Genomic DNA, 27,876 nt, shown 5'->3' on the forward strand with positions numbered 1-27,876 from the left:
ACAACTATCTTTTCCTCCTTTTTAGAAAAAATTTAAGTTCTTGCCTCATTGTATCCTGTGGCAGCCAAGTCAGCCCCACACTGCATATAAAAGCATATTTTAATTTTCAAACTTACTCTTGTGAGGATCCAGGCTGTCCCGTTTGAATCATGCCCGGCCAAAACTGAAAGAGGAAAAACAAATAAACAGACCCACAATTGTTTTCTTTGTTGAAAGATTTTGGATATTTCTGAACAAGTATGATTCCTTTTACAAACACAAGTGAAAGCATTAATCCACTCATTCAGCCTTAGTTTTCTACTGAATATTATTAGAGAATACAGGGATTTTTTGGGACTCAGCTAACAACTTACCCCAGGTGCCCCAGGAAATGTAGGACGGGGAATTCCTGGCAGGCCCAGCTTGTTGTGAATAGCAGTAGCTGAGACTATCTGAGCTGATGACATTGCTGCCATGTGCTGGAGTGCTTTGTCCTTTGCTGTCTGATCCTTTAATATGACAATTACACGGAGTCTTAAAACATTTGGCACAACAAATGATGTTAAATAACTGCAGCTACAAGCATATAACTAAAAACTTAAAAAGCCACACAGAAAATGCAAAAATAGCAAACCATGCAGGAAAAAAAAAAATACAGCACGGAGGCTAACACTCAAACTACCTCAAGGCAAAACCTCCTCTCAGACACGCATGGTAGACCTGAATTCTCACAGTCTGCTCTGCCAACGTGCAGGAGGCTCTGGAGAGCAAACTGCTGCCCACTTGTTTAAATGGGCAAATTCTCCTGATTTAAAATCAGGCTGGACTAAACATGGTCTACTTCTATGGCGCTGCCTGCAGGACAGGGAGCACTGAGATTTGAGTTCTATCATTTAGATCTAAGAGAAGTTTGCCTTTCATATTACACTGTAAAATGAGAACACAGAACTGTGACTGACTCAGAAATGACAGATTTTTCTTCATGCTTACAGCTTTAGAAACATTTTGGATTCTGTTTTAAGACATATATTTTAAAAGCTAGATGATAAAAACGTAAGTAACATTTTAAATTTCCAATTGTGGTATTTTGCTGATTTGCAGTACTCCCAAACAAAACAATCAGCCATAAAATTTCTGCTGTTTTCAAGCATACAGGAACAAGCTTAGGAAAAGATGAGTTGTTATTGATTACTTTTATTAGAGCAGTGCTTGGAGTCCCAGTCACTGCCAATCACATATGATCACAAAATAGAAAAGGAAATTATTGCAACAGTTAACTAAGTGGATATCTTAGCTCAGGTAAAATCAGTAAACAACATATTGTTACTATCTGGTAAAGTGGGGTTCTTCATCCAGAAGTACTGTATTAATAAGTGCTAATATTTAGGTATGTGACTTAGAATGAAGGAACACAAGCAGTATTAAGCAGGGATATTTTTTTTCTGGTTTTATTTTACAAGCAAAGTAGCAAGCATGCTGGCAAGAGATGCATGCTTTTATATATGATATATGACTTTGCACATATGCTCTCTCTAAAGCTTGTCTATAGTACTACTATAGGTGAGCAGTTTCTTCCTTTGAATAGCTCCTTTAGAAACAGCACAGCCTGAAAGTACAGGAAAAGCTAGCCAAAAATTCTGCCAAGCACAGCTAAGGTACATAATACTTGGTTTAGTTAAAATACTTACCATGCTTGTTACCTGGATACAACAACAAACAGTTTATTAAAATGCTTGTGTAGAATAGTGGATTCTTAGCAAAATACGAACAAGTTGTAAGAGACAAAAGAGCAGTTTGCTCAACACTAAATAGCAGGTTTAAAACAAATGCATTATTTTCACCTAGAGACTGATTCATTAAAAGGAAAAAAGATAAAAACCTGACAATAAAACACTGCGGGAGGAAACGACCCCCGCCTCTCTGCGTGAGAGCTGCAGCCACTGAATGAAGGGGATTGTTGCCGAGCTTGTTTCCCTGAGCCGTGCAAGGAGCCCCTGCGGGATACAGCAGGTGGAGCAGCGGAGTCGCTGCTCCCGCAGCCTCTCCCGCACCCCGCAGCGCACCCACACCTGCGGGCTCACCTGCGCTGCCCCCCGCACAGCGGCGCTGGACGCTGCTTCCCCGCCTGCCCAAGACTCAGAACCTCCTCCTGCATCTACAGAGCAGCTTCTGGAGGGGGACACGCTATCCACCAGTGAGTGAACAAAACGGGGACATTTCTCTAACTTGTAGCTTTCCTGGATAACCAATTCCCTGGGCAGAAGCTGAAGTCAGCTCCATCTCTTTTGCCGCTTGCCTCTTCCTGCCCCAGGGCAGGACGGTGCACACAGGGGGCCTGCACACAGCATGTTTCACTGGCTGCCTTTGGAAGTCTGTAGATCACTGGGCTAAAAAATGCTTTTGTAGGTGTTAAGAGGTGGCAGTATCCCAAGATTCATGCATCTCTCCAGAAAGCAAACCACTACTCTCCTGCACAGTAAGAAGGAATTTCCATCATGAAACTGAGATGTCCTTAAGCAATATGGAGATGCCAGCTCCACCAAACTCATCACTAGACCAGGTTGCTCCAAGCCCTATGCAGCCTGGCCTGGAACACTTCCAGGGATAAGGCATCCACAATCTCCCTGGGGACCTTGTTCCAGTGTCTCACCACCCTCATAGAAAAGAATTTTTTCCTAATGTCTAATCTAAAGCTACACTCTTGCAATTTAAAACCATTACCCCCTGTCCTATCAGTACATGCCCTTGCAAAAAGTCTCTGTCCAAGACCGTATCTGGGAGTTGGGTAAGCCCAGGGCAATTTATGGATCTATGAGATAGTTCATTTCACCTTGCTTTATCCATCTAAAGTCTCCAGTCTAGGGCAGATGGCTAACTTCCTGCACAGTAAGAAACTACAATGTTTGTTTTCCTTACCAGCCATCAAACCAATTGGAGTGCATGAATTTCTGTAATGCTATCACTGTCCAAGGACTAGAATAGAAGCCTGGACACTCAAGTCCCCAACAGCAACGGGTAGGGAAGGTAAATCCCACCATAACAGATGACCTACAGAAAAATTTCTGAAAATTTACACTTCCTTTATGACCTTCTGCCACAGAAGGAGGAACATTTTGTTCTGTGGAGTCTTAAGTCACCATCAACAGCAACTCTGATGATCTTTAAGAACAGCAATAGGGTTTTTTGGAGGGAGCAAACATCTTTTGTTTCATGACATGAGAAGGGATATGCCTTCTTTCTTGCCACTTGCTGCTTTTTCACCCCAGAATGTTCTACATTTTGTGGCCATTAATTTCATCCTCTTTGACTTACTACATTTTCAGGAGAATAGTATATCCTTTATAGTATATAAAGGATAACAGTGCAGAAATACAGCCCATGCAACAGGCCTGCTCTTGAGGAATTTCAATGACTCCTACCAAGTTTCCCAATGGTGACAAATCTGCCAGCTCCACTGGTCATCATCTGACTCAGACCAACAAACATCAAAGGGAAGTTTCAGCTTTGTAGATTTAGGAATACTTGGATAGCTGGAAGATCAGTTTTTCTCAAAGCAACTGTAACTTTACAAACATAAAAGAAATCAAAATAAAAATCAAATACATAGGAGGTTCTGACTTCCAGTGGCAAAAAAGTGCCCTTAACTCCTGGAACATTTTGGAGAGCTTCAAGGTGGTAACCTATGCTTGTAAAATCAAGCAGACTTCATCATTTTCATAAACAAATGGGAAAACCACATTTTAAACCAGCTTATTTAAATTGGAATAATATCTTGTCTGCTGCTTAAAAACAAGTGTATGTTGTTTTTTGCACACTGTAATGGAGAGCACTTATAACCAGAAGGGACAGAGTCCTTCTACCTATCACTGCAACATGGCCACTTCTGGGATGAAACTTGGTAACTGATTAATAACACACAATGCTATTACATCACAGTTTAGGCAGCAAGAGAAGTAATATATCCAATTAAAACGGCAGGGGTAATTTAAACAGGCAGATTACAGTAATTACCCAGGTTGGAATTTGGCCAGGACAAATGGGTTAACACCCCTACTCTACACAGGAACGTTGTGGGATTTTTAATGACTGCAAATAGTTAAGACTTTGATTTTCTATCTTGTCCAAGGCAGAACGGGTTTTATTTTACTCTCACTTGTTCTGTTATGTAAAGATGGAATAAATTCTTTTGGGTTTACACTGAATGTACATAAAATAAAAGTTTGGCCCAGTGTGCTGCAGAGTCCCCTGCTGAGGTTCGGCAGAGACTTGGGGGTACAGGATATGCTATGAAGTCATTAAATCCTGCTGGAGCTTAAGGTATTCCTTGGATGGGCCCCATGTGGCCCTGACCTGGCTTGACTGTACTTAATATATGAGCTCTGATGGGATTGCTGCTGCCCAGGAATGACACTATAGTAAGTAACAGACTGCATTTTTAGACTACTGCCTTCCTCTCCCCTTATACAAGTCTTCTGTACTGTGGTACATAATTAGTAATGAATGATACTGAGGTGGATTTAGAGTACAACCAGTGGAAATCTGGTCTAGTTCCACTAAACCCCTAAAATGTCATCACTGTAATGTAGACCAGGATCTGCCTCATGTTTTAGCTGACTGCTTCTGGCTGCAGTTGCAAACACTTTAATTTTGGAAGGTGTAAGTGCTTGGAACCTTGTGCAAGGAGACTATATAACTTTTAATGAATCAGGCCCTTGAGGTTTAATTTTCACCCTTTAGTTTTGGAGTGCAAAATACATACTTAAATTAGATAATAATAATTCCCCAGTATCATCCAATTATAAATCTTAGTATCTATAAAAGCCCCATGTGAAACGAGTTCTACATGACAAACACAAAAGGATTTGTGCTTGTCTTTCTTTTAATCCAACATAAACAGAAGAATAATTCAATCAATCAGTTCAAACGAGTTCTACATCAAAAAATAAAACCTGTTATTCTAGAATGATAAATGAGGCTTTGAATAGCAAGTTATCTATGACTGGGAAAAAAATCTAAGACATCATGAGGAATAGTAAGCACAACAGAACACAGTATTAATTCAAGAAACCCTAAAACCTGTACCAAAATTTAAAATACAAAACTTGTAAGAAAAAAAATATTACATAAGAGACAACAATTTGCTCACATAATGGATATTACAGTTACACTAACATAAAATAGATTTCTAATAAGCAATTTTGCAGATGTTATTTCTGCTCAGATGCTATATTGATTCAAATAACCTTTGCAATAATTAGCTGTAACTCAAAAAAGATAAACAAATCATGAAAATATACAATTGTTCTGGACAAAAGATAGAGAGCACTTCAGTGTTTCTAGACCTGATCTCCAATTTGCTTATTATTAGAGAAGACAGGAGTAAATACAAAAGCTGGCTATTTCAGCCAGGCAATAGCTAATGCCAGGAAGAGAATGCGCATTCAAAGCTGTCCCAACTTGCTGCCTAATGAGTAGCAATTAATCCATCTTATTGTATTTCAAAATGCTGAAGACTCTATTCACATCAAAGGGAATTTTTCAAGGCTTTTATCATTGTTCATTTAAAAAGTATAGAGCTATCTTTAGCATTTTATAATTGATAACAATATTTTCTTTTTATCCCTCAGTGCAGATTGTAGAATAATGGATTTTAAAACATGTAATACGTGTGAACTTTTGGCATTTTAATGTTTCTTTCTGTCTCTGTCTAATTAATCTTGCAGTATGAAAAAGTATCTGAAATGAAAGTCTGAGACAGATACACATAATGCTGTATGTATATCCTGTGAAGACCTTTACTCTCTGTTTATGCACACCTTCTAAGCCACCTTTCTCCTGAGCGGACAGGGGTGACTTTGGCTCGCTGTTAGTGCAAAGGTGGGAAATGCTGCAGCTAAACACTATGGACTGTTCTATTTGACACAGAATTAAAATTTTAAAGCAGAAAAATTCTGTTTGCCTCCTCCAGTCTCTGTATGAGAGGAAATGCCATGAAAAGCAGACACTTTTCAGATCTGTCTCCTAGGGCAGCTTCATCTCAGCCTGTCATTTCATTTTCATGAGATGAAATCTGTCTAATTTAAGAAAGATTTTCATAATCTCAAAAAATTAAAATATCTAAAATAGGAGTATTTTCCTGATGTACAGTATTTCTGGAAGGGCTGATATGACATTCTTTCCTGGTGGTCTTGAAATGCAGTAATAGCATTTATGGGTGAAACTTTTCTTTTTTGCAGGCTAAGGATCCATCCATCCAGAGTGACTGTAGGCACTTATCATCAAAGGACAGAGACTAAGTAGAGTTCATGGCATTCGGGTGAGATTTTCATCTATTAGATAAGCTTCAGCAATACTTTATCCAACGTCATGTGTGCAGATAGCTCTGAAATCCTTCTATCCATTTGGATCTGTGCAGAAGATAAACACGAGAAGACTTGCCCAAGTCCTTTCCTCTCTATGAACAGTATTCAGACCAAGGTGAAACAGAAAGGTCTCTTGGTATAAAATAAACTCAGCCAGTAATTAGAGAACAAGTAGGAACTGAGGTCAACAGGGCACCCCAAAAGATTTATAAGAAATGGCATTATGAAGAATACTGGTGTCAATGGATGAAGGGCAAGAGCCTCTGTGCCACGCTGTTGACATCCTCAAGAGCCTGCCCATGATTATCTAAGCTAAAGCAACACTGGCACACAGGATATGATCAGGTTGTCTGCAATACCCTGCATCATGCACATGTGGGATGTGCTCAGAGGGGATGCCTGGTGGTAAAGAGAAAGAAACATGGGAGGTGGAGATGGCCTTGGGTCAGAGGTGACTGAACTCATAGCTATGGACTGGCATTAAAGATTTCTGTGTTAGACCACAGAGTGCTTTCTTCTCATGCTGTAGGTAGGAAACTTGACATCAGGTGCATGTGTATTTTTTAAGTAGTAACTACTCTCCTGGATGTCACCAGTCACAGGTTTTACAGAGTAATTGCAAGTGCCAGCTCATTTTTAAGAGGGCAACACTGGTCTGGGTTGGAACCAGTGCTTGCCTTGTCTGTCTTCTTCTTGGTCATGGTCAGGAAACATGGGCAATGCCTGCTCCAGGAGAATGAGAGCTCATCATCTTCCTGAGGAGGTGGATGGGGCAGTCTAGGCTGATGCCAAAATGATCCCTGTTGAACCAACAGGCACTCTGAAATGCCAAAATGTATCAACCTGGTTATCCTTTGAAAACTGCTTGAGGACATCACTGATGTTAAAGGACACTGGACTATACAGATTGGTTTCACTGGCAGAAAAACCAAGGACTCTTTCACATAAGGCAGCTTCCTTAAGGCACTTTCTTGCATCAAAGTTTCATCTCTTCCGTGTGGGGGGAAAAAGTCCTGTGAAAGCCCGTGGCTGCACCAGAAGGACCTTGTGAAAGGAGCAAAATGGCACCTCATTTGCTGAGACCAAGAACGGTGAGAAAAAGAGGAGGGAGATGAAGAGAGTCTGAGTCCTCTGCCCTTTCTGAGCACCCTTTGGACTCAGGTCCATGGAGGAATCACCAGGGCTCTGCCTGGGGGAGTTAAATTCTGGGGGCAGGATGAGTAGGGGCAGGAGGAACACCTCTGGATTCACTGGGCAGCAAGACCTTCTGGGGAAGGACTGGAGCAGCTTTTGTCCTCAGTGATGCCTGGAGGGCAGCAAGGCCAGTGCCAGCAAACCTCTGTCACCAATAAGCAATCTGTCCTCTTGGTAGTTAAAGAGAGTCAATGCAATTGCCCCTGCAGAGTGCTGGAACCATGGAGGTGGGAGACTCTTCCTGAAGCAATCATTTCCTTGCACCAAGTGGTGTCTCCTCTGCTTCCTGCTGGGAAAGCTGTAATTCACTGACAGGTGGAAAGGGGCAGCAAGTTCAGAAGCCCTTACAAAATATTTTGTTGTCTTTACAGATGTTTTCTTCTTCAGGCAACGCTTTTAAAGGAAAAATCCCTCTGGATCTCTATTTACTGCAAATGGCATACAAGCTGGAGGACTCAAATATTATTGAAGTCTAGGTAGCTCCTTTCTTCTTCGGAAAGCTTCAGTAAAAATCAGACAGCAGGAGCAGTACTTAAAAGTATTTTTTGCTTTATAAGTGTCTATATTTCAAGCTATTTTGGGTATTCAGAAAGGGATATATTCTAGAACGGTAAATCCGTATTTGTGTTAGGCTCTTAGGCCTGTATTTTGGTATCTAAGTGGGCTTTGTAGCCCTGTGCTTTCACCAGTCCTGTAAAACTCCCTGAGAGCTGCTAGTGCTGAGCATCTCTGAAAGTAAGGCCACCTATTTGTACACTTAATTTTAGGCATCAAGGATCGACAATTTAAGCTTAAAATGCTACATATCTCTGTATTATTGCACCCTCGGTTAAAAAGCAGTATGTTTAAGTTGTCTTAGTTGTTCTTTACGAAACCCAACTGCTCAGCCAGTGCAGCTAAAAAGCCAGCCACCAACAGCCATACAAGCTTGCCAGCATGCTGCCCACTGCGGACGAAAAACCCAGTGCTTCTGTCAAGGAAGCCTGTTACAAAGCCAGGCTGTTATTTATGCGCTGCAGTTCCAGGATTGTGGGAAGCATCCGCAGTGCTCACCGCTTAGTATTGTGAAATTACTTCCTGAAATATTTTGCTTTTCAACTAGAACAAAACAGTGATTTGTTCTCATCTGGGGGGGAAAAAAAAAATTGACAAAAAGAAAAAAGGAGGGAAGCAAAATATTTACAAGTTCCTTTGCTTTTTATTAAACAGAAAAAAAATCAACAGCAAACCCCCCTCTTCCACTTTAAAGTAATGCGAAAAACAAAAAAGGTCCCAAGATCTCCACTGGAAAACTTGAAAAAGCAAGCAATCCAAGAAATACCTATTAAGCATTTCCAAGAGTTTCTTTTTAGTCTTGGACTATGTTTTATGGAAAGCAGGGAAAACAGGGGCATGTATACTTCATCATGTCAGATTAAGCAGACATACTTAATATTTCCTGAACAGGATTCGGACTGAGGCTCTCTAAAAGATTAGATGGCAATATTTTACTTTAAAAAATAAAATTTCAGGGAATCTTGTAAGTAATACGTAACTTGAGGTGAAACTAGATTGTACTCTAGAACCACCTTATGGTTTGAGCAGCTATGATAAACCGTGCTCTCTGGCACTTGGAATAACCGAATTTTTTTTTAAGCATTTTTGATAACATTTCAAAAGCACAGACAAAAAGCATTTGGGAATGGAAAACAATTACCCCAATTACCCCTCTGGAAAAAGCAAAAAAGAAAAAGTATCTATACAACTGCATAAAACCCCTGTGTATTTAAACACACTCCTAGCACTCAACTGTTAAAAAAACCAGTAAAATAGACTAATAGGTTAAAAATCAGGTTTAGGTGCTGAGCTGTTACAAAGAGTAGTTCACTTTGCATTTGGACAGTGTTAAAACAACGTTTTTAATGTGGATGCTAGTGCAGAAACTGGAGATTAAACACAAAGAGACACAGACAGCTATCACATGCAGGAAAACGAGGTTACAGGCACGGCAGCACCAGGCACTCGCCCATCACCGCGGGGAGGAGGAAGGGACAGGCATAGCAACCACAAGCCCAAAAGCAGAAAAGCGCATACCTTCAGCTTGGAATGAAAATCACGAGATTTCCTTCTGGCAAGAACCTGAATGTGACTAGACACCTGCAGGGTAGGGGAAGGGAGGAAACAAAGGAAAAGCCTGTAACCATGGAGATGAAAAGCCCCCTACAACTGGGCAAGCCAAACGTACCTTAATGGCGGCTTGAATTTCTCGAACTTTCTTTCTTGCTAAGACCTGTATGTGACTAGACACCTACATTGTTCAGGTTTATAGGAAAAAAAAAACAAACAAAAGAAAAACAAAAAGCAAATCAAATTTAAAACGTCTACGTTTTCTTTTAAAAAAAAACCACCAACTTTTCTGAGGGGAGGAAGTTATTTGCACCTTCAGTAAGCTCTGCTGTTAAAGATACCACATTCCCAGCCAGATACCAAGCTCTTAGCACCAAGGCTTAACAATACAGGTCATCACTGCAGTGATTTGATTAAGGGAAAAAAAGAAAAAAAGAAAAAAAGAAAAAAAAGTGTAACCCACCAGGCTGTGCATTCAGCTACAAGATAGAAGACAGGGTTCACAGTTGGACGCAGCCCACATGCTTTGGTACTGATCCCATCCACAGTCAGGCCCTGCACTCTTGCACAGGGTGCTGAATGATTTCTGCCCCATCTGCCAGGGATGCAGTTGCCCACTCTGACCATTTGCCACTAGGCTTGAGGCATAACTTGGCACCGAGAAGTTTTATCCATTATTTATTGTGTTCTGCATCTCCAATGAGGAGCCTTAGTTTGTGTTTTGACCCCACTGCAAGGCTTTACATTCTGGCACAAACAATAAAATGCTGGCACAACATAGGTTGCTGAGCCTGTGCTGGCTCCCTTGGCAATCTCAGCATCAAGTCTGCCCACAAAACACTCATGTAAATGGGGACCAGTAACTTGACATCACCTTGAGTGATATCCAGGTTTGGCCCATCATTACATTTTGGTAAGAAATTTGTGTAAACCCAGTTCTGCACCAGACCACTTACTGGGTAGAAGTGCAGTGACCCTGTGCAGTGAAGGGTCTGGGCCCAGATTCACAGTCCTGTTTACTCAGACATGTACTGAAATCCATGCTATTGATGATGAGGATCTAATGATGCTGCCTGGCATCACTCATCAGTGCTCAGCATCCTACAGCCCTCTATGTGAGGGTTTGAAGCCTGCAGCTTTGGTAAAAACCTCTAAAGAGAAATCTCTTATTCCTGTTTGACCCACCACATGCCATATCAGGTGTTGTACCTCTTTTCTAAATTATTTAAAACCCCTCTGGGAAATAACAAAGCAAAATAAAAGGAGAAACAAAGCTTGATTTCCTCCCCCTGGAAGACTATTCCATGGCAATAGAACCAAAAACCTTTTATTTTTAGTAGGGGAGCAAACAGTAATGCATAAATGAGCACAATTGCTGAAGGCTACCTTCAGAGACTTCTTCAGGAAACAGCTCAGGAACCAGTGTGCAGTAATTCAATTATATTATTGTTTACTAAGCAATTCTGTAGTCAAACACATCAACCGAATTTTCACACATTCATTTTTTTTGCTTTCAGTGGGGTATTAGTGGTGTTAAGGGTCACAGAAGAAGCACAGTCATAATGTTTAACTGATCAATTGAAACTCAGAAGTAATGACAGTCAAACTTTTCTAAAACATTCAATCTAAAGTGATTTATGAATTGCTACAGAGGGATGTAAGGAGGCAGAGCATCAACATACGCAAGCCATCACAGCCCTCTTGGTTTAAACACAGCTTTACCAGTACAAGCTGGCTACATCCTTGATCTAGCCCCAGGGTCTGCATTTTGACTCCTGAAGCAATTTTAAGATCCCAGTGTAATCCCAACTCTTGGAGCTTACACGGGCATAATAGCAGTGCTTCCCTCTCCTTAACAGTCACTGTTACTTGTGACTTTGCTTTTTGTTGCAGATTCTTTTGCCAATCTTTTGTTTATCCCTTCTCCATGCACTACAGTTTCTCTCCGTCCTCATGCCTTTTTTCATCCCTTGTATGTTTTGGGTTTTTTTCCTAGCTGTCCTAAAGACACCACCCAGGGCAAAATATCACACATTTCAAAGTGCTTTAAATCCAAGTGCTGGCAGCAGGCCATCTTTGTGTGTGCCGACTCATGGTCACCTTTCCCTGCCCTACAAAACATGCAGAGCATGCAAGTGTACGAGCTTCTGCCTTCCCCTTCATCATGCACGTGGATGGGGAGAAGGGGATTCTTGCACTTGATGTTAGAGAAAGCAAGGGGACTCTGCAGTCTGCAAAGCATTCTGAAACAGCGCAAGGGTTTAGTAACCACTGCATAAACTACATAGAGCGTGTGCCTTCTGTGAAGCTGCTGATCATCGTGGATAATATAAATTAAAAGATTTAGTCATATGAGGTAAGTTAATGGTAATGTGATAATAATCTGAAAAAGACTTAAGGCTGGCTAGAGGTTTATTCTTACTCTTTGATGAATGAAATATTACCACGGTCACAGCCCAGGAGTCTGAAGACTCTTAGGGAAAATTTATTATTTTTCATCCTGTAGTAAGTACTACTGAGGACCCGAGAGCATGATTATAATCAGTCCTGCTGGACAGTTTTCATTTATTTACTTCTCGTATCCAAGGATCATAACCTTTATTATATAGGCAAATTGACTGGACTTTTAGAAGTTCCATTATTCACCTCTTCAAAATAATAATAATGTTCCGTAATTGTTCTTACAGAGAAATAAGGCACAATGCTTTATGCTTCTGCTTCAACTTTTGAATTTTTTTCCCAATGTGTATATATATAGCTCAATAAGAAATGCATCCTCAGACCACCACTGAAAAGATGAACAGTATAAAAAGAAAAAAAAAAAAGGAAAAAAAAAAAAAAAGGGCTTTTAAAATATTTTCTAAACAGCATGTATTTAATCTGAACAGTAAATTCAATACATCATCTCAACAGAGCTCAAGCACAGACAGCCACTGCAGCCAAAATGCCATTTTTGTCATTCACTGACATGCATACTTCCCCACTGGGTTATTTTACCTGCTTCCTGGTCCGTGTCTTCCCTGTTCTAAGTTTGATGTATCTGGCTATCAGTTCATTCCTACCTGAAACAAAGAAAATTTCATGATAAGGGACAAGCAGCATCACATCCATAAACACTATAAAAATACAACATTTCAACATATGACCACCATGCATATGAGGTTTATGTTTTCTTACACCTATTTCACTTTAATAAACTAATTATAAGTATTACTCATTGTTCATGAGTATTCCTCTTCCCTCTCCTTAACAGTCATTGTATGTGCCACACAAGTTATGCAGAGGGCTATGTGTTCAGTGTTCTCCCACTGAAGTCCTCACTGCTGTTTGCAGGCAGAGGCATCTCCTTGGTCAGCAGTGATGTCCAGGATGGTCTCCCAAAGGAGAACCCCCAAAGGAGAACTGGGGGCTAACAAAAGGTCTGGGCTCCTCTGGCTTTGCTTCCAATTGTGCTGGGTGATGTTTGTTCCCCTACCTCCCCTCAAACCCCAGCTGGGAGGAGCAGCTGCTCTTGGGAAGGTCATGTGTCACCTGAGCCAGAGTCAACCACCCGGACGCTATGGTTTTGCATCAGCTTTTCTCCAAGTTTTAATTCTGAGAGTAGGACAGGAAAATCTATCCTTCCTGATAGGAAACACTCTGCCTCCTCCACTGATGGAAATCACTGTCCCAGTTCAGCAGGTTATCAATCAGACCTTTAACTCTATGCACAAGAGTGGTCACCCTGTGGTGCCAAAGTTCCTACTGCAGTGGGGCTGATCAACGTACTGGTTTGTTATTCAGAGCTCTGTTTCTCTTGGAAATGCATAGTATTTCCAGGTTTTTAAAATGACTCTTCTTCAGTCATACATTATGCTACCTAAAACAAACTAACATTTTCTTTCCATATAATTTTCTTCCTAAATATTGCTGACACAGAAGATAACACTGTTTTATGTGGTGCCTGTTTATTTTCACAGCATATTATGTTACTTCTCCATGAGTTGTAATAACTTAAATATAGCTTTTCAACAAGTCCTCCATTTGGGAATTTTATTTGCATTCAGGAGAGGTGATAAGTAGCCCATGTGAAGAAAATAAGAAAACGGTTTTACTGTAAGATGAAAATGAGGTTAAGAAAATAGCTTGTCACCCACCAAGTTATTTTGAAGTGGCTGAGTACATAGTTTGAGAGGGCAGAGCCATTGTATCAGCCAGGGAGTCCAGATCATTCAGTTTGATGTTGTGAGTCAGAGATGGGGAAATTTTGAAGTAGGCTGCCTATGTCTGAACAGCGTTTTGTAGACTGGAAGATTGCACACAATTAGTCAAACTAGACTTTCCTTTTTTCTTCTGCCTCCTCCTCTGAGCTTTATTTTACACACTTGGTATCAGATGCATCAAGGTTCCTGTCTCTTCCATGGTTTGTTTGTTAAATGGATTCTAGAATATGAGATATCAACATCCTTCAGAGTAGAGCTGTGTTTTCTCTGATTCACTTTTTGTTTTGATCTGGATTGCATGCCAAGCTTACCACAAGATGTAGTGGCAACATGAGGTTTGTAACTCTTCAACAGGTCTCTTCGGGACAAACTTCAAGAGGTAACTTTTGCATGAGCAAACAGTTACACAAACAAGCAACATTTCTGCACACAAATGAGGGATTTCTGCATGCAAACAGCAGAGCAGCTAGTTACCTAATTTCATGCAAAGACCTTGTCTTTTGGCTGGACAGCTCTGCAGCCTGTCATGTCCACAAGGTACTTTCCATTTGCAGTGAAGAATTTTCAAGTTCATGGGGTGAAACTAGGGAATGCTCCATATATGGATCTCTTTATTTTCATATTCTTTCTCATAATCCAAACAGTTAACCTCAAACATATGCAATTAGTTTTCATAGCAGTGGCTGTCCCCCTGAGTCCTCATGCTGTAATAGCAGCTGCCTCAGTGACAAGACTGTATATTTACTTGCAGGGGTTGGGTATGGACAGAAATGGAACTGCTCTACTCTTCATTAGTCTTAGAGGGAAAAGTTATACAACAGAAACATGTCATACAATTTGGGAAAATTTATTGACCGAGAGGGGAAAAGCCTGAGGCCACAGCAACAAGAAGGGAGAGGAACAATGTACAACAGCAGCACTTGATAATAAATGTGCTTTGGACAAGAGTTTTCCCAAACCTTCTTGCTCGGTACTTTTCATATGTCTGTAGTGTCCCTTTAACAAATACTAGGCCAGCAGGCAGAAAAGAGATGCACAAAAATTCAAAGAACAAAAGGAAGATGCATTTCACCACCAGCCAACTGGGATCCTGAACGGGTGGTAGTCTGCAAGAGCAGCCTTCTGCTATTGCAGCATGATGGGAGGTATGAACATTTTCCTATTTCTAAATGGACATTTTGATATAAATTGGGGGTTGTCCACCCTCTAGAAAGTACCTTCTCTACATATCTTTAAGCATATGCATACATAGAGCACCCAGAATATTTTTTTGGTAGAACAAGCTTTGTTAAGTTACCCTTATTAGCAGCTGGTGACTCTGGAAGGTCTGTGATTCTATAAGGTGATGTAAAGAATGTGTTGACATCTTTCCATCCCTCTGTACCGAAGAGGGTTTAGATATATGGCCACAGCACAGGTCACTTCAGCCACCCTTTGCCCATTAAGGCAGTCCTATGCAGCCTTCAGCCATAGCTGAAGAAGAAAGAGTTAAACCTTGTCACGGTTTCATAGTTTTCCTCCCAGTCAAGAGATCTAAAAAACTATTTTTAAAGAAAAGCTCAAATTCCCAGGCAGGTACTTGACAGTAAAAGCAGCTTTATAAAAAACACCAAGCACTGAAAGTCTAGACTGCATTATTAAAAATACCAGTCAAGTGTTGTCTCCAGTTGAGCTCCAGTCCATCCATGAAGTGCTTTGGCTTGAGTCAAACAGGAGTTTCTCCAGCCACTACCGAGTCCAGCAGGGGCGTGACTGACAAGATGGTGGTTTTGCAAAGTGATTGCTTCCCCTTAAGGTGAAGTCTAGCTGGAGTCTAGCTTGAGGAGAGTCACAGGGCGGAATAACTTAACTTAAAGGGAGGAGGAACTCGACAAGAAAGCATGCAAAGTAACAGAGGCAACAGCGTTATACTTTCCTTACAGCCATGTTTTCAACATGACAAAGAAACATGCACCAGGTATAGCCACAGCAGGAAATACTGTAGCTTCCTGAGCTCACTAAACACCTTCTGCCCAGCCACAATGATCTAGAACATAACTTCTTTTTTGACTAACAAAAAGCCATGAACACTAGAGGCAATGGCCTGAAGTTGCACCGGGGGAAGTTCAGATTAGATATGACGAAGAATTCCTTTATTGAGAGAGCAGTTTGGCATTGGAATGGACTGCCCAGGGAGGTGGTGGAATCCCTGGAACTATTTAAAAACTGTGTAGATGAGTGCTCTAGTGGGTGATACAGATATTGATATATATTTGTTATTGTGGAGGGAGGAGGCATATTGACAGTTGGATGTGGTGATCTAAGAGGTCTTTTCCAACTGCGACAATTCCGTGATTCTGTGATAAACAACACCTGACATAAACAAGATAGACATCCCCAACTAAAAGTTTACTGCACTGATGTTATCTACCAAACACCAGCGCTCTTCTTCATCAGCTCTGACAGATTGTGACAGAAAAGATCTTATCTCCTGATCAACTGAGGCCCAGGAAGGATTTAAAGAAAGGAAGGGTTAATAATCCTAAAAATCCTGTCCTAGACAATGAGAATTTAAAGTAAAAGTAGGCTCAAGGAACTTCTTTAATTGGCTATCAGAAACCTTAGGGTGAAAAATACTCATTAATAAATAGATCTGTTTTTCTCTCAAGAAAAACTCAACTGTGGAAACACCTTTCATACATGCCCTCCCTCTCTCTCCCTGTCACATATATATCTGGGAAACTGCCTGGCAGAAGAGAAGAGGTCAGGTTTATGAACTGTAAATGTTCAGCTCCTACTTCTTGTCATCCACTGTGACAGTTTCTTACTTTGAATGTTTTGGTTCAGGTATCAAAGAGAGGGATAGGGAGGTGCCAGGTCAGATAAAACATCACAGCACAGGAATCTTTTACAAGAATCTTGAAAAGATCTCGGGAGAACCACAAGAAATATTTTGTATAGATTTCTTCTTGTAGGGTTTTTCGTTCCCCCATTTAAATTAAGGCTTTATCTGTCACGCCGTTCTGTACTGTCAGTGCAAGTGCAAACTATAATTCTCCCTGGACTGATGCTGAGAAGAAGGCATTTTACACAACAGAACATTTTTTTTAATACTGGCAGAAAGTAAAAAGAGGGTTTCACCTAGTGCAGATGGTAGAAAACCTGTGAAACTTTGTGAGGTGCCAAAGCCTCACTCTGGTTCCTCCAGGGGACTAGGCCAGGCCCTCAGGCCAGGCCAGCCTGCAGGACACAGTCTCCCTCTGCCCTCCCAAGCTACTGCCCCATACCTGAGGAGAATCATCCTAAACAAGGGAGAATGCTGTGATCCTGAACACCTCACAGGCAACAAGGAAGACTGACATTTGTGCTCTTCTTGTTCAGAATGAGTAGAAGCAGCTGCAGAGTGGGGAGGCTCCCACCCGCCTCTCCCCGGCAGAGGCAGTTGTTGCTCTAACAGAGGGCCCTTGTTGTGGGGAAACCTCCCCCACTAATACTACTTCCAAAACCAGCCTAAACCAGTCAAGTATTAGCCCCCATAAGGTCTCCAGGAATCTGCTGGATGCCACTCATGGTGCTGAGGGTGTGTTTGGCCCCATTCACTCAACATGGGCAAGGCCCCCAAGGTGAAAATCACACCATGGGTGAGGCAGGCACCACGGGTAACCTCTTCACAGGCCAAAACCAGCACCACCTCAGGCAGCTCTACCATGGCCTACATGAGCTGTGGACACACCTCCAGCCATGCCCAGTCCCTTTCCCTGGGTCTGGGCCCCAGGCATCACTGCTCAAAACCAGTTCCTGCTAGCGATGGGGCACCAACCCATGCATCATGTCCCTGCAGAGCCACCAGCCCCACAGCAGGCGAGTGTCTTTATTTAGAACATTAATGACACAAATTAAACCTCCACCCTCTCAGCTCCCAGTAACAGGCACCATCCGAATGTAACAAAAATAGTTAAGTGGGGGAAATCAAGCTGGTTAGCAATTTAAAGATGAACAGCTAATTTTAAAATGTTTTCACACACAGTAAAATAATTCAAGTAATGATCATGTAGAAAAGCCTGTTCTTTTCAGATTGTGGTGTACTGGTAATTTTCCCACATACTACAAGACTCTGGCTTGAAAAAGATGTTTCACCTCCCAAATCATGCTCCTGGCTATATTTTCACCACATTTCTGGTTGCCTCTGCTACAACTGCCTGGTGATCGCAAACACATGCCCAGAGGCCAAATTTGGAGATCTAATGGGAATCTTGCTGTGTGAGGGGCCTGGTGAGTAGCCCTCTGCACCTCAGGTGACCAAGCTCCTGGGACTGGCCCTGTGCTGTGTGGCTGCACTGAGCCCTTTGTCTCGCTGCTGAGTATGGGCCAGATCCAGATCCCACCTGATGCTGTGAGGATCCATGCACAGACATCACCAGTGGGGACAGGCTGGTTTGAACAATTTCCTCCATCAGAAGGTGGCCATGGGCCCCTTGGGCAGCCAGGCTCACACCCCGTGAGGAAGAGCCCCTCTGCCACAGCACTCAGGCCCTGCACTTTTCTGCTCCATTTTGCCAGCAGGATGCCCGGCTTTGGGAGAGCTTGCCTAAAATTTGATGGTGCCACTTTCCGAAGATGCTTTAAACCTAAATTGGCTAACAAAAAGCCTCTTGTAGATAAAAGAGCTCTGCAAGTCAACAACTGGCTAAGCAGTTTAAACCCCTAAGTAAGGCATCCTCTATTTAAACGTTATAAGCAAATCTAATTTAAGCTTTTAAAAATATTATGGGCAGGTGTTTAAGTCGTCCGCACACTGGGTTTTGCAAGGGCTCCGGAGGGGGCTGGGCCGCGCTTCCCAGGCGGGCAGCATTTTGTTCAGACAAGCTTTCTGCAGAAGGCCACGTGACAGAGGCCAAATAAACAGCATCTGGGGATTTTCAATTACAGACCTTCACCCAGCATGCCTGCACTGTAATCTCTACCAGATGAGGCTCAGGCCTCACTATTTTCAATAATTCACACACTGTGTACACATAACATGACAATAAGGGCATTCATGCAACCGCCTGATTCGCACATCAAAGCTCCCAAATGGCCAGCTGTAAGCATGCTTACTGCTGAATAATTCATTCTTTTCACAGGCTTGAAAAAACGCTCAGCGGGAGTTGGCAAGCTTGTGTTCTTTCCTGTGTGGTATGCTAAACTCAAATTTTGAAAGAGGTACAGCCCCACTAAAAAGAGTCAGAGATCCAACTATTTAAATGTGCATTTGCGAGCTTTCGGATGGCTGCTCACAAAAAACAAAAAAAAAAAAGAAAAAAAAAAAGAAGCACCATGTTTCCAAATGGGCAGCAGAGATAAGAGGAAATAGCCTTCACAGTTTCTGGGGCAGGTGTTTAACAGAAATAAAATGATAAAACTGTTTTCTGGATGTCAAAATATTTTTTTACACATATTAGTCCTCACTAAGTATCTTAAGATACACCAGAGACATAACAGTTAACAAGTCCAGCAAACCTGAAATTTCCACATAATTAGCATAAATTTTCTACTATATGGCAAAGAAGGTTTTAGTTATATGGTAAAGAAGGTTTTAGTTAAGACTAACACATATGAAAAAGTCAAACACAGAAACACCAGAGCTAATTCTGTAACTCCTAATTACTGTTCTCGCAGATATGGGCTGAATACTAATTTCTCGATGATATTTTAACAACTCCAAATTTGCAGCTGTGTCTCTGAACATTTAGCTTGCAAATGGTGAGCATTCCAGATTTTAAAAATACTTTGGCTTTATAGAAGAGAAACACATGTAAGAAAAAAAGAAAAAAAAAACCCAACAAACTGGGGGTGGGAAGGGGGGTGAGGGATCAGGGTGTGGGCGGGAGAAGAGTCTGTTTCATAATATCAAGTTTTCTTGACTGTCAATCAATGCCAGAACCAGCAGGATCAACTAGTCATGACCTCTCCTTATAGCAAACACATGCTGCTTACCAGCTGTGGACTGTGTTTTTTACACCCTTTTCTCTATCATTCAGAATGGCTTCCTCCTAATCACAATAATCCCAAAAGTGCTAAAACATATCAATCGTCCTTTAAGCCCTGCCTACAAAAGGCCAGCCGTCCAGCCTTTATGGGCTTGTCCAACAGCAGCTGATACTTCATTCAACTACAAATCCAATTTAGCAGTTACAAGAGGTTTAGCATCACTGGAAAAATATTGGTGTTGATCCTGCACTCTTAAGTCAGCAAATATTCCTTTGCCATATTGTTTAGCTTTTTCTGCCATATTTACACTTGTGTTGGATTTCCCTGAATGACTTCAACAACAGCATTTAACCTCTGAACCGGTAATATCTACAGTTGATCAAACAGCGATTTAAAAAATATGTTTACCACAATTACAGAAACATAAGCCTATTATGCAACTGTTAAGATTCTGAAAAAAAAACCAACCCCAACCAACAAGCGTACAAACAAACACAGTAATTTCATTCAAAACCATAGAGCACACTTTATGTACTAGTTATGCAGGATGTTATTTATTATAGCCCTTTGGGCAAGTTCATGGCAATTCTTTCTTCGATGTATTTTTAACTGCCAAGTGAGCCAATGCAAACACTCCCTTCATCCCCCTCCACTTCCCCCCCCCTTTAAGCAGCAAAATATGGAATGCCTTAAAGAGGGGAGACCCAACCTAGAAATTTACTGTTCTCCATCCCAAATCTGCAAATCTATGGGTCCATTCAGTTCAGGCAGCCTTAAATAATGGGAAAGTAAGGCAGGAGATAACTATTCCAGCTTTGTGAAAGAGAATAGAAACTGCTTTTCACTTGCTTTGTCGTGAATATAATGAACCTCAAACCTACATCAAGCACAGGATTTCCATCTCCTGCATGGGCACTTGATGGAAGGCTGGAATAACCCAGCTCACAGGCAGGTCCCCACAGTCCCCCAGGGATGGGTTTGGTGCAAAAAAAGTAACCAAGTGTCTTACACCCGCTGGAGCTTGTAGCTTAACTCTGCACTTAGTCTTTCAGGAGTCAAAGTTGTGCTCTGAATTTAGGTAGGGACCATGCACTAAAGTGGCCATCCCAGCACAGGGCCAAGAGGAGACAAAACCTGCAGGCTTCCTAAAATGGATTGTAAGGGCTGCCCAAGTGGTGTGTGTGTATGCAGACACACAGAGGATTGCAATAACCCACTTAAGTATTACTATACACATATTAACTGCTCACAAAGTGTACTGTAACTGGGTTGCCCAAGAGGACAGGGAAAAGAAAAGATCCAAGAAACAAAATAACTGAAATAATCCCTTTGGATGCTAATAAGCAAACAATTACAATGACTCATTGAAGTGATATCATTATGATACTTCCAAAGAAAAGAACTTTTTGTGTATTGTATTAAAACCAACAGCAATAAAATGATCCCAGATTGAAGCAACAGCACAATTTAATTTATAGACTAAAAGGGAAATGACCTAATAGTAGCATCAAAAGTTATTTTCCTCATGTCAAGTCTTAACCTTTTGGGTTTCATCCCAGCTTCAGTTGTAAAGAAAACAACAAAGAAGACCCATAGACACATCTGGTTCAAAAGTCTTCATTGACACTAATGCAATGCATTTGATTCTGTTTGGCAGCTTTTCATACTGGGAAATATTCCACATAAGCAATGTTTATTAATTTTCTTCTTCTGAGTTTTTTAAAAAAAAACCAACAGACAGAACATATTTCAAAGAGGAAAGACTGATCCAGAGATCTCTCTGAATATTCATTAATTAATATTTTTTCAGTGTCAGTTGTCTCAACAAAAGAAGATTTTACAATTTACTATAAGCCCTATTTAATTAAAATGTAAATGTTACCAAACTACATGGAAAATTTTTGTTCCTTTGTAATTATATTATTTTTGACTTACTATAAACTGTATTTTAGTGCAACTAAAAATGCGTTTCAAAACAAACAGCAATTTTTAGGGTTCTGAATATAAAAAGAAATCCTCATAGGGAAAAAAAAAATCTTGACCTTTGCAATCTTTCTAGATCAGCTACAGATGTTTAGTAGATTATACAAAAACCTAGATGTCCTTAATCTTTTTTTTTTTTTTTTTTTTTTTTTTGCCTTACTATGATAGGAACTCTTGGTTCTATGAAGACCCCATGCTATTTCCACATGCATATGTAATTGCTTTTTTGTTTTCCAAGGTAGCTGCAATTTTCCAGCAACATAAGCAGTTCAGAAAGGGGAAGACTCTTGCCCAGTGCTAGTGACAGAAAGTCTGATTTGGACAGGAATACTTCAAATACACAGACAATTGGGCTGGCTGACCTGTCATGCATGATGGATGAGCTAAGGGGATTAAAACCACTATTTGCATTATAATAGATAAAAATTAGCAAAATAGAAGTTCTCAGTAGGTGGCTTCAGTTCTGTTTGTTCTCTTAGGCAAAATGAAGTTCATTTTTAAAGGAATTAAGATTGTTTAAGTAACATTCACTTGCAGAAGAGAAATTTTGTATACCAGTTTGCTTTCTATTGTTTATTCCCCATGTTTAATACTAAAACATTACACAGCTACAATGTTCAAACCACTTTAAACTGTATGTATACTCAAAAGCTTATATGTTTCTAAGCTACATATACTCATGCTTTGAGTTCAGAAAGAAATGATCAAACGCACCAAAAAATTACTTTAAATTATGTATTGATGCTTTACTGAGGTTATGAGTACAAGCCCGTGACTCAAGAACTTCAAGAAGCAGATGTCTGAAATACTAAATTTCTTTTCACTAGATCATAATGCACTCAGTGATGGTACTTAAACGACTCAGAAATGGCTGCACAAAGAAACATAATGAAAGACTCACCTTGCAGAATAACACCATAGTGTTTATACAATACAACTTTGAAAGAAATACCTACAAACAAGGCAGTGTGCACAAGTAGGCAAACAGGTGCAGAAACTCCAGAAATAACCAGGGACCTCTTGCTTCTGCATAGAATCACCAAGAATCTTGGTTGATTTGTCTGTCAAACAAGAGTTGTAAAAGTAATGGAAGTCCCCCTCTTTGCAAGACTAACACATACAATTTGCAAACAGCAAGCAGCCTCCAGAAAATCCACCACATTTGGAAAAACATGCCTCTGCACTGCCAAGTATGTTTTTGAACTCCTCGCCAGTTTCAATGGTGGACTGCAGTCAGACTGGTGATACATTCCACTATGGCCTTCATGGCATTAATAGAAAGCTAAGCTGAGGCATTAAGAGGGTAAATTTCTTCCACTGATGACATTACAAATGGGAAAAGCTGTGACATGATTTCTCAACTCAGCATTTACTATAATGAGATTTTAACAGAGCAGGTCACTTCTCTGACTCAGTGCTGGGGGTTCCAGCCAGACCCAGAGGCTGTCTGAACCAGGTCAATGCCAGAGCCTGCAGCCAGGAATGGGGATCAACCATAAAGCTCCTGGGGAGGGGGTGTCCATCTGTAGGTAAGGAAGGACCCTGTGAGGTGCCTTCAGTTTCAGCTTCACTGACCCTGTGCTGGCCTTTGCACAAAACTGTTTATTTAGGCTATGAATTATTTGGTGCCTGTGTCCCATGCAGTTAAGATGCTCTATTTTCACAGCAGGTGCAAAGAGGTATTTAAATCTGCATTATATCCAGGGTGTTTGGACTCAGTTTGTGCTAGATGACAGCTTCTGACAGCAGATGGGCCAAGGGGAGAAATGTTTGACCGGCATATGAAATAGCCTGGGATGGATCCAACACTAACCTTGGTTTCCAGCTTATTTCACAAGCACAAAGTAACATTTTGTAGAGATTTTAAAGCTAACAATGTCATTCTAGCTATGGTACAATAAATATTTTGCTCCAATTATGAACCCACAAAAGAGACCCATAACATGCTTGACCTATAGGATGTCATTTGCTGCAAACCCAGTCTCAAAACATGCTTAAAATTGGGACCTCTTTAACTCTTTCTTTAGTCTAAAGATCTGTCTATACTTCCAGATGTGATACAAGCCTGTCCAGACCAGGTGCCCATTCCTGCCCACTTGCTTGTCCCATATGTGTCACTGATGTTCAAGCTAAAGTGAAGAGGAACAATATCCCTGCAAGTCTGAAGGATCCTCAGGACATCAGCACAAGGGGAGAAAAAAAACCTTAATGTCACCAGGAGCTCAGGTATGAGAATGCAACAGGCTGTCAAAGAGTGGAAGATGCTGCTGCTGGTTTAAAGCTCAGCTATGACAGACAGCAATGAAGAGTTGAGTAAACAATTCTTATTGCACCATAATAGATTTTGCTTAAATTTGGAAGTGCTCCTCATAACATATTCATTAGGGTGAAAAATGCCTGCCTGACAACTCCTGCCCCTCTGCCCCAGGCTCTGTGGCCTCCAGAGACTCCAGCAAGGCCATTACATCCCAAGGAGCATAAATAGTGTGTTGTTTATTTCATTAACATTTAAAACAGTCATTTGTGTTTTCCAAAATCTGAAGGATTACCTTGGAGATCCATAAGAAAATTTTTGCTTCATGTATCTGCCAAATACATTGAAGTCCTAACATTTGCAATTTTTGTTATAAATGATTTTACTTAAAATAGTTGCTTTGGATGATGGGAAGGTGCCTTTAAAAAGAATTTTTAAGGGCTAGGGCATGCCAGAGAACTACATTTATTTTAAATCCTTTTACGACTCATTTGTTTCTACAGTAAATCACTACTCTTCTGCTTCCCAGCTCATTCCTTTTCTTTACATAACATTTATTCAAAAAGCTTACACTTTAAAAAACCTTTTCTTTGTTTTGGCAAAATAACTAATGTAGTGCAGACACAGCTGCATGCATAATTCTTAATCTCACTTTCTTTAGGTCCGATGAAGTAGGAGAATAACTTTACAGTCAGGTTTTGTGTCTGAATACTGTTGACATGGGACTGGGAGGAGACTGGGCTTCCAATCACAGCTTTGCTATGCTTCCTTGTTGAGTCTACATCCTTGTCACAGTTTTTCCCTGCTAAAGAGGTTAGCTCCCTAAGAACTATGGTGGAAAAGTTGCATGAAAGATCAATCCCTCTTTCTACTTGATGCACCTCCCTCAGCTCTGCTCACGTCCATCCCAGCACAGTTACCATACAGGACAGTCTCAGCCATCAGTGGCTTGGCCTGGCAGCAGTAATGGACATTCCACGAGGAGCAGTAGGACTTTGCTTCTCAGCCCCAACATGTCTTGTCTAGGGACTGTGGGCCCAGAGCTGGCATTAGGTTAAATACAGGGGGGGATATGTCCCAGGGCAATCTGCCCAGGTAACTTCACTACACCTATGATGGCTGTATTGGTATGAGCTGTGAGCATGGCAGCCTCCCACAGCAAAGAAGAAAAATTAAAAAACACACAGATCTGAAATTCATTCAGCATTTATTAATGTCACTTAGAGATTTCTGCCCCTACCATAGTCTGAGTTTGCTCATGTGTCTTTATCATTTGTTTAGTCTAATTTGCTGATACAGTAATCTGTAGTCTCTGGCACAAAAAATCTCTTAATTTTTCTTTTGAATGATGGCTCTTTATGCATTTTTCTCTCCCCACTTTCAACATGTGTGAGCTCTTTCCCCCTCACTCTCTCTGCCCTCTCTTCCCTAAACAGTAAGGACAAGTAATACCAATCCTTCCTCTTCCTCAGTTGTTTCCAGGATAACCTTTAATCTCATTTTTGTTCAGCTTTAAAGATAACTACCCTTCTGCCCAGTTCATATCTACTCTACCCCAAGGAACACACACACACCATAGAAGGTTATTTTCCAGGCACTACTTCCCAATGGGCAAAGCCCTGAGCAACACCCCTGCATCTTCCTTCTAACTTGGCCAGATGGATGCATCCTGACACATGGAGAACTGCAGTACTGAAGGAGTGGTCTTGAGCTTCACCAGTGCACAGGTGAGGCTGACAAATGAGAAAGGGTTTTAAAGTACTAAATGCTGTATATTTGGTTTCAACCTTGAATTCAGATGAGTCTCTTAGCAAAAAGGTCTTTAAGATCAGTGGCAATGATATCAGCATTCCCCCTCCTCCAAGCGTATAGGATAATATCCTGTACCTAAACTCTGGTGAAGTCCACCTGGCACCAAATTTCCTAATTTTACAAACCTCCAAGCATTCTACTATATTTGCCCTTCTAATAGTATATGTATTGGTCATGAAGACATTTTCATTAAAGCAACTAGCAAATTCAACCTCAACCTGGCAATCACACCAGTTTCAATACTTTATCACACATCAGGTTTTTGCTATTTAAAGAGATAAAAGAAATTATCACTAGGTCAGCCAAAGAAATTCCACCTGACATCAAGCATACACACAAAGAGATCAAATTAGTGCTGCAGAAACTTATCAAGAGTGCTTGCAAGAGAGACATGTCTTTTTCATCTCTGGAGATGGATATGAATATATCAATACTCGCCCCTCCAGACACTGAATTGAGCCATAGGCTGATTTTCCAGAAGGACTGGTAGACTTAGTAGAGTTAGGTTAATTTTTAGACTACAAGATCATAAGGCTCTTTCTTAACCTAAATGCTTCTATGATTCTGTGACATAGGAACAAGAAGCAAAAATATACTTACTTACCTCAGAGGCTCACAAATGTTTATATAAAGCTATTAAAAAGCTGAGATTTAAAACAACACATTCATTTAAAAGTAAAGGGAAGGTTGTTTCTGGTATTGCTGATGCAGTTATACGTTTTCTGTTGGGGGAAATTTATAGCCACATTATTGCTGTCAAGGAGGGCAGTGAGCCACAAGGATTTCCAGATGCCATGTGTGAAGTTTCTCATTTCCCCTACTATACTAAAGTACATTATCACCCAAATTCAAACAAGCTTTAAAAAGTATCTGTCATTAAAACACGTGTGGCCGCCTTGCCTGGACTTAAAAGATTTGGTTTTTTTCTTTTCCTTTCCTTTCCTTTTAAGCCAGATGGGAGACTGTACTGCAGCACTCCCCAAGGGCCTAATGCTGATCATACTGAGGCTGACAGTAACACTTCAGGCTGCATCCCTACTGCACACTGCACCCTGCCAGTGAGAAATCCTGGCTCTGCCAAACAGTAACATTTCACTTGTAGAAACCCGGTCAAAGGAGTGGAAGAATTGCTGCCACAATATTTCTCAGAACAGCTATGAATGTGAAAACAGATTTAAAAGGAAGACAAAAACTGAAAGGAAAAACATGTTCACGTTTCTACTGAACCTGTAAATACAACTTGGCACTGTACCAGACAGCTGAGAGACCTGTCCTGTATTTATGGATGCCAGTGGGCAGCAGGCACAGCTTCCTCATAATCCAGCAGTGTGGCAGAGATGGCAACCACATGCCAGAAGGATATTCAGAGGCAAAGACGACCTCCAGGGCAGCTTCAGCAATCCTGAAGACAAACAATCAGTCTTATGGCTGTCTGGGGTTGCTATAGGCTCAGGCATTAGGCTTGCAAGTGGGTATAGGTGCTAAAGAATGCCTTGCAATTAATGACCTTTCTAACTTTTACTAGGAGAATGGTAGAAGAATTAAAGCCAGAAAAATTTTATGTAAGGGGGTGGATATTTGTTCCCAACCGGATTTGTTTAAAAAACAAAGGAAATGCAGAATATATACAAAGATCCAGCACATTAGTGCTGAAAAGAAGGAAGAGGTGGAAGGATCAGAAGGTTGATGCTGTACAGTCCCTACTGAATTTTAATTACAGTGAGAGCCACAGTCTCTAATCAAGTGTTCTGTTAAATTACGTTAACCTGAATTTTTTGCTGACGATGAAAACTAAATGAGAGACATGGAGTCCCAGACAGAGCTGTCCCCTTCTGCCTCACATCTAGAAGCACATGAGCAACAAGATCTTGAGTGGGAGCAAGAACGGTTTTGCTCAAAACCCAGAATGACAGAAAGTCTATTAAAGAAATAGGGACATGCTAGTATCCCTCACTCCAACTGGAGAACTTGCCCACTTCTGTAAGGTCAGAGGTGCAAAGTGGTACACTTAGCAGGATGCTGAAGAGAGCACCAT

General features: G+C 41.0%; 1 protein-coding gene across 10 annotated transcripts in view; it reads right to left on the minus strand.

The window, feature by feature from the left end:
- Nucleotides 1–27,876, minus strand: part of TEAD1 (TEA domain transcription factor 1) — a 153,223-nt gene that overhangs the window by 33,547 nt on the left and 91,800 nt on the right. For 3 of the 10 annotated variants that reach the window (XM_071762300.1, XM_071762293.1, XM_071762297.1), the window contains 6 exons: nucleotides 12,639–12,703; nucleotides 9,760–9,822; nucleotides 9,609–9,671; nucleotides 1,668–1,679; nucleotides 354–488; nucleotides 117–163 (listed from right to left, as the gene is read on the minus strand). In XM_071762300.1, coding sequence (XP_071618401.1) covers nucleotides 117–163; nucleotides 354–488; nucleotides 1,668–1,679; nucleotides 9,609–9,671; nucleotides 9,760–9,822; nucleotides 12,639–12,703 — 385 coding nt within the window. The remainder of the gene's footprint in view (nucleotides 1–116; nucleotides 164–353; nucleotides 489–1,667; nucleotides 1,680–9,608; nucleotides 9,672–9,759; nucleotides 9,823–12,638; nucleotides 12,704–27,876) is intronic. The other 7 variants (XM_071762302.1, XM_071762295.1, XM_071762301.1 and 4 more) reach the window with 5 other exon arrangements.

This window comes from Heliangelus exortis, chromosome 18 (assembly GCF_036169615.1).
Source record: "Heliangelus exortis chromosome 18, bHelExo1.hap1, whole genome shotgun sequence".
Classification (NCBI taxonomy): Eukaryota; Metazoa; Chordata; class Aves; order Apodiformes; family Trochilidae; genus Heliangelus; species Heliangelus exortis.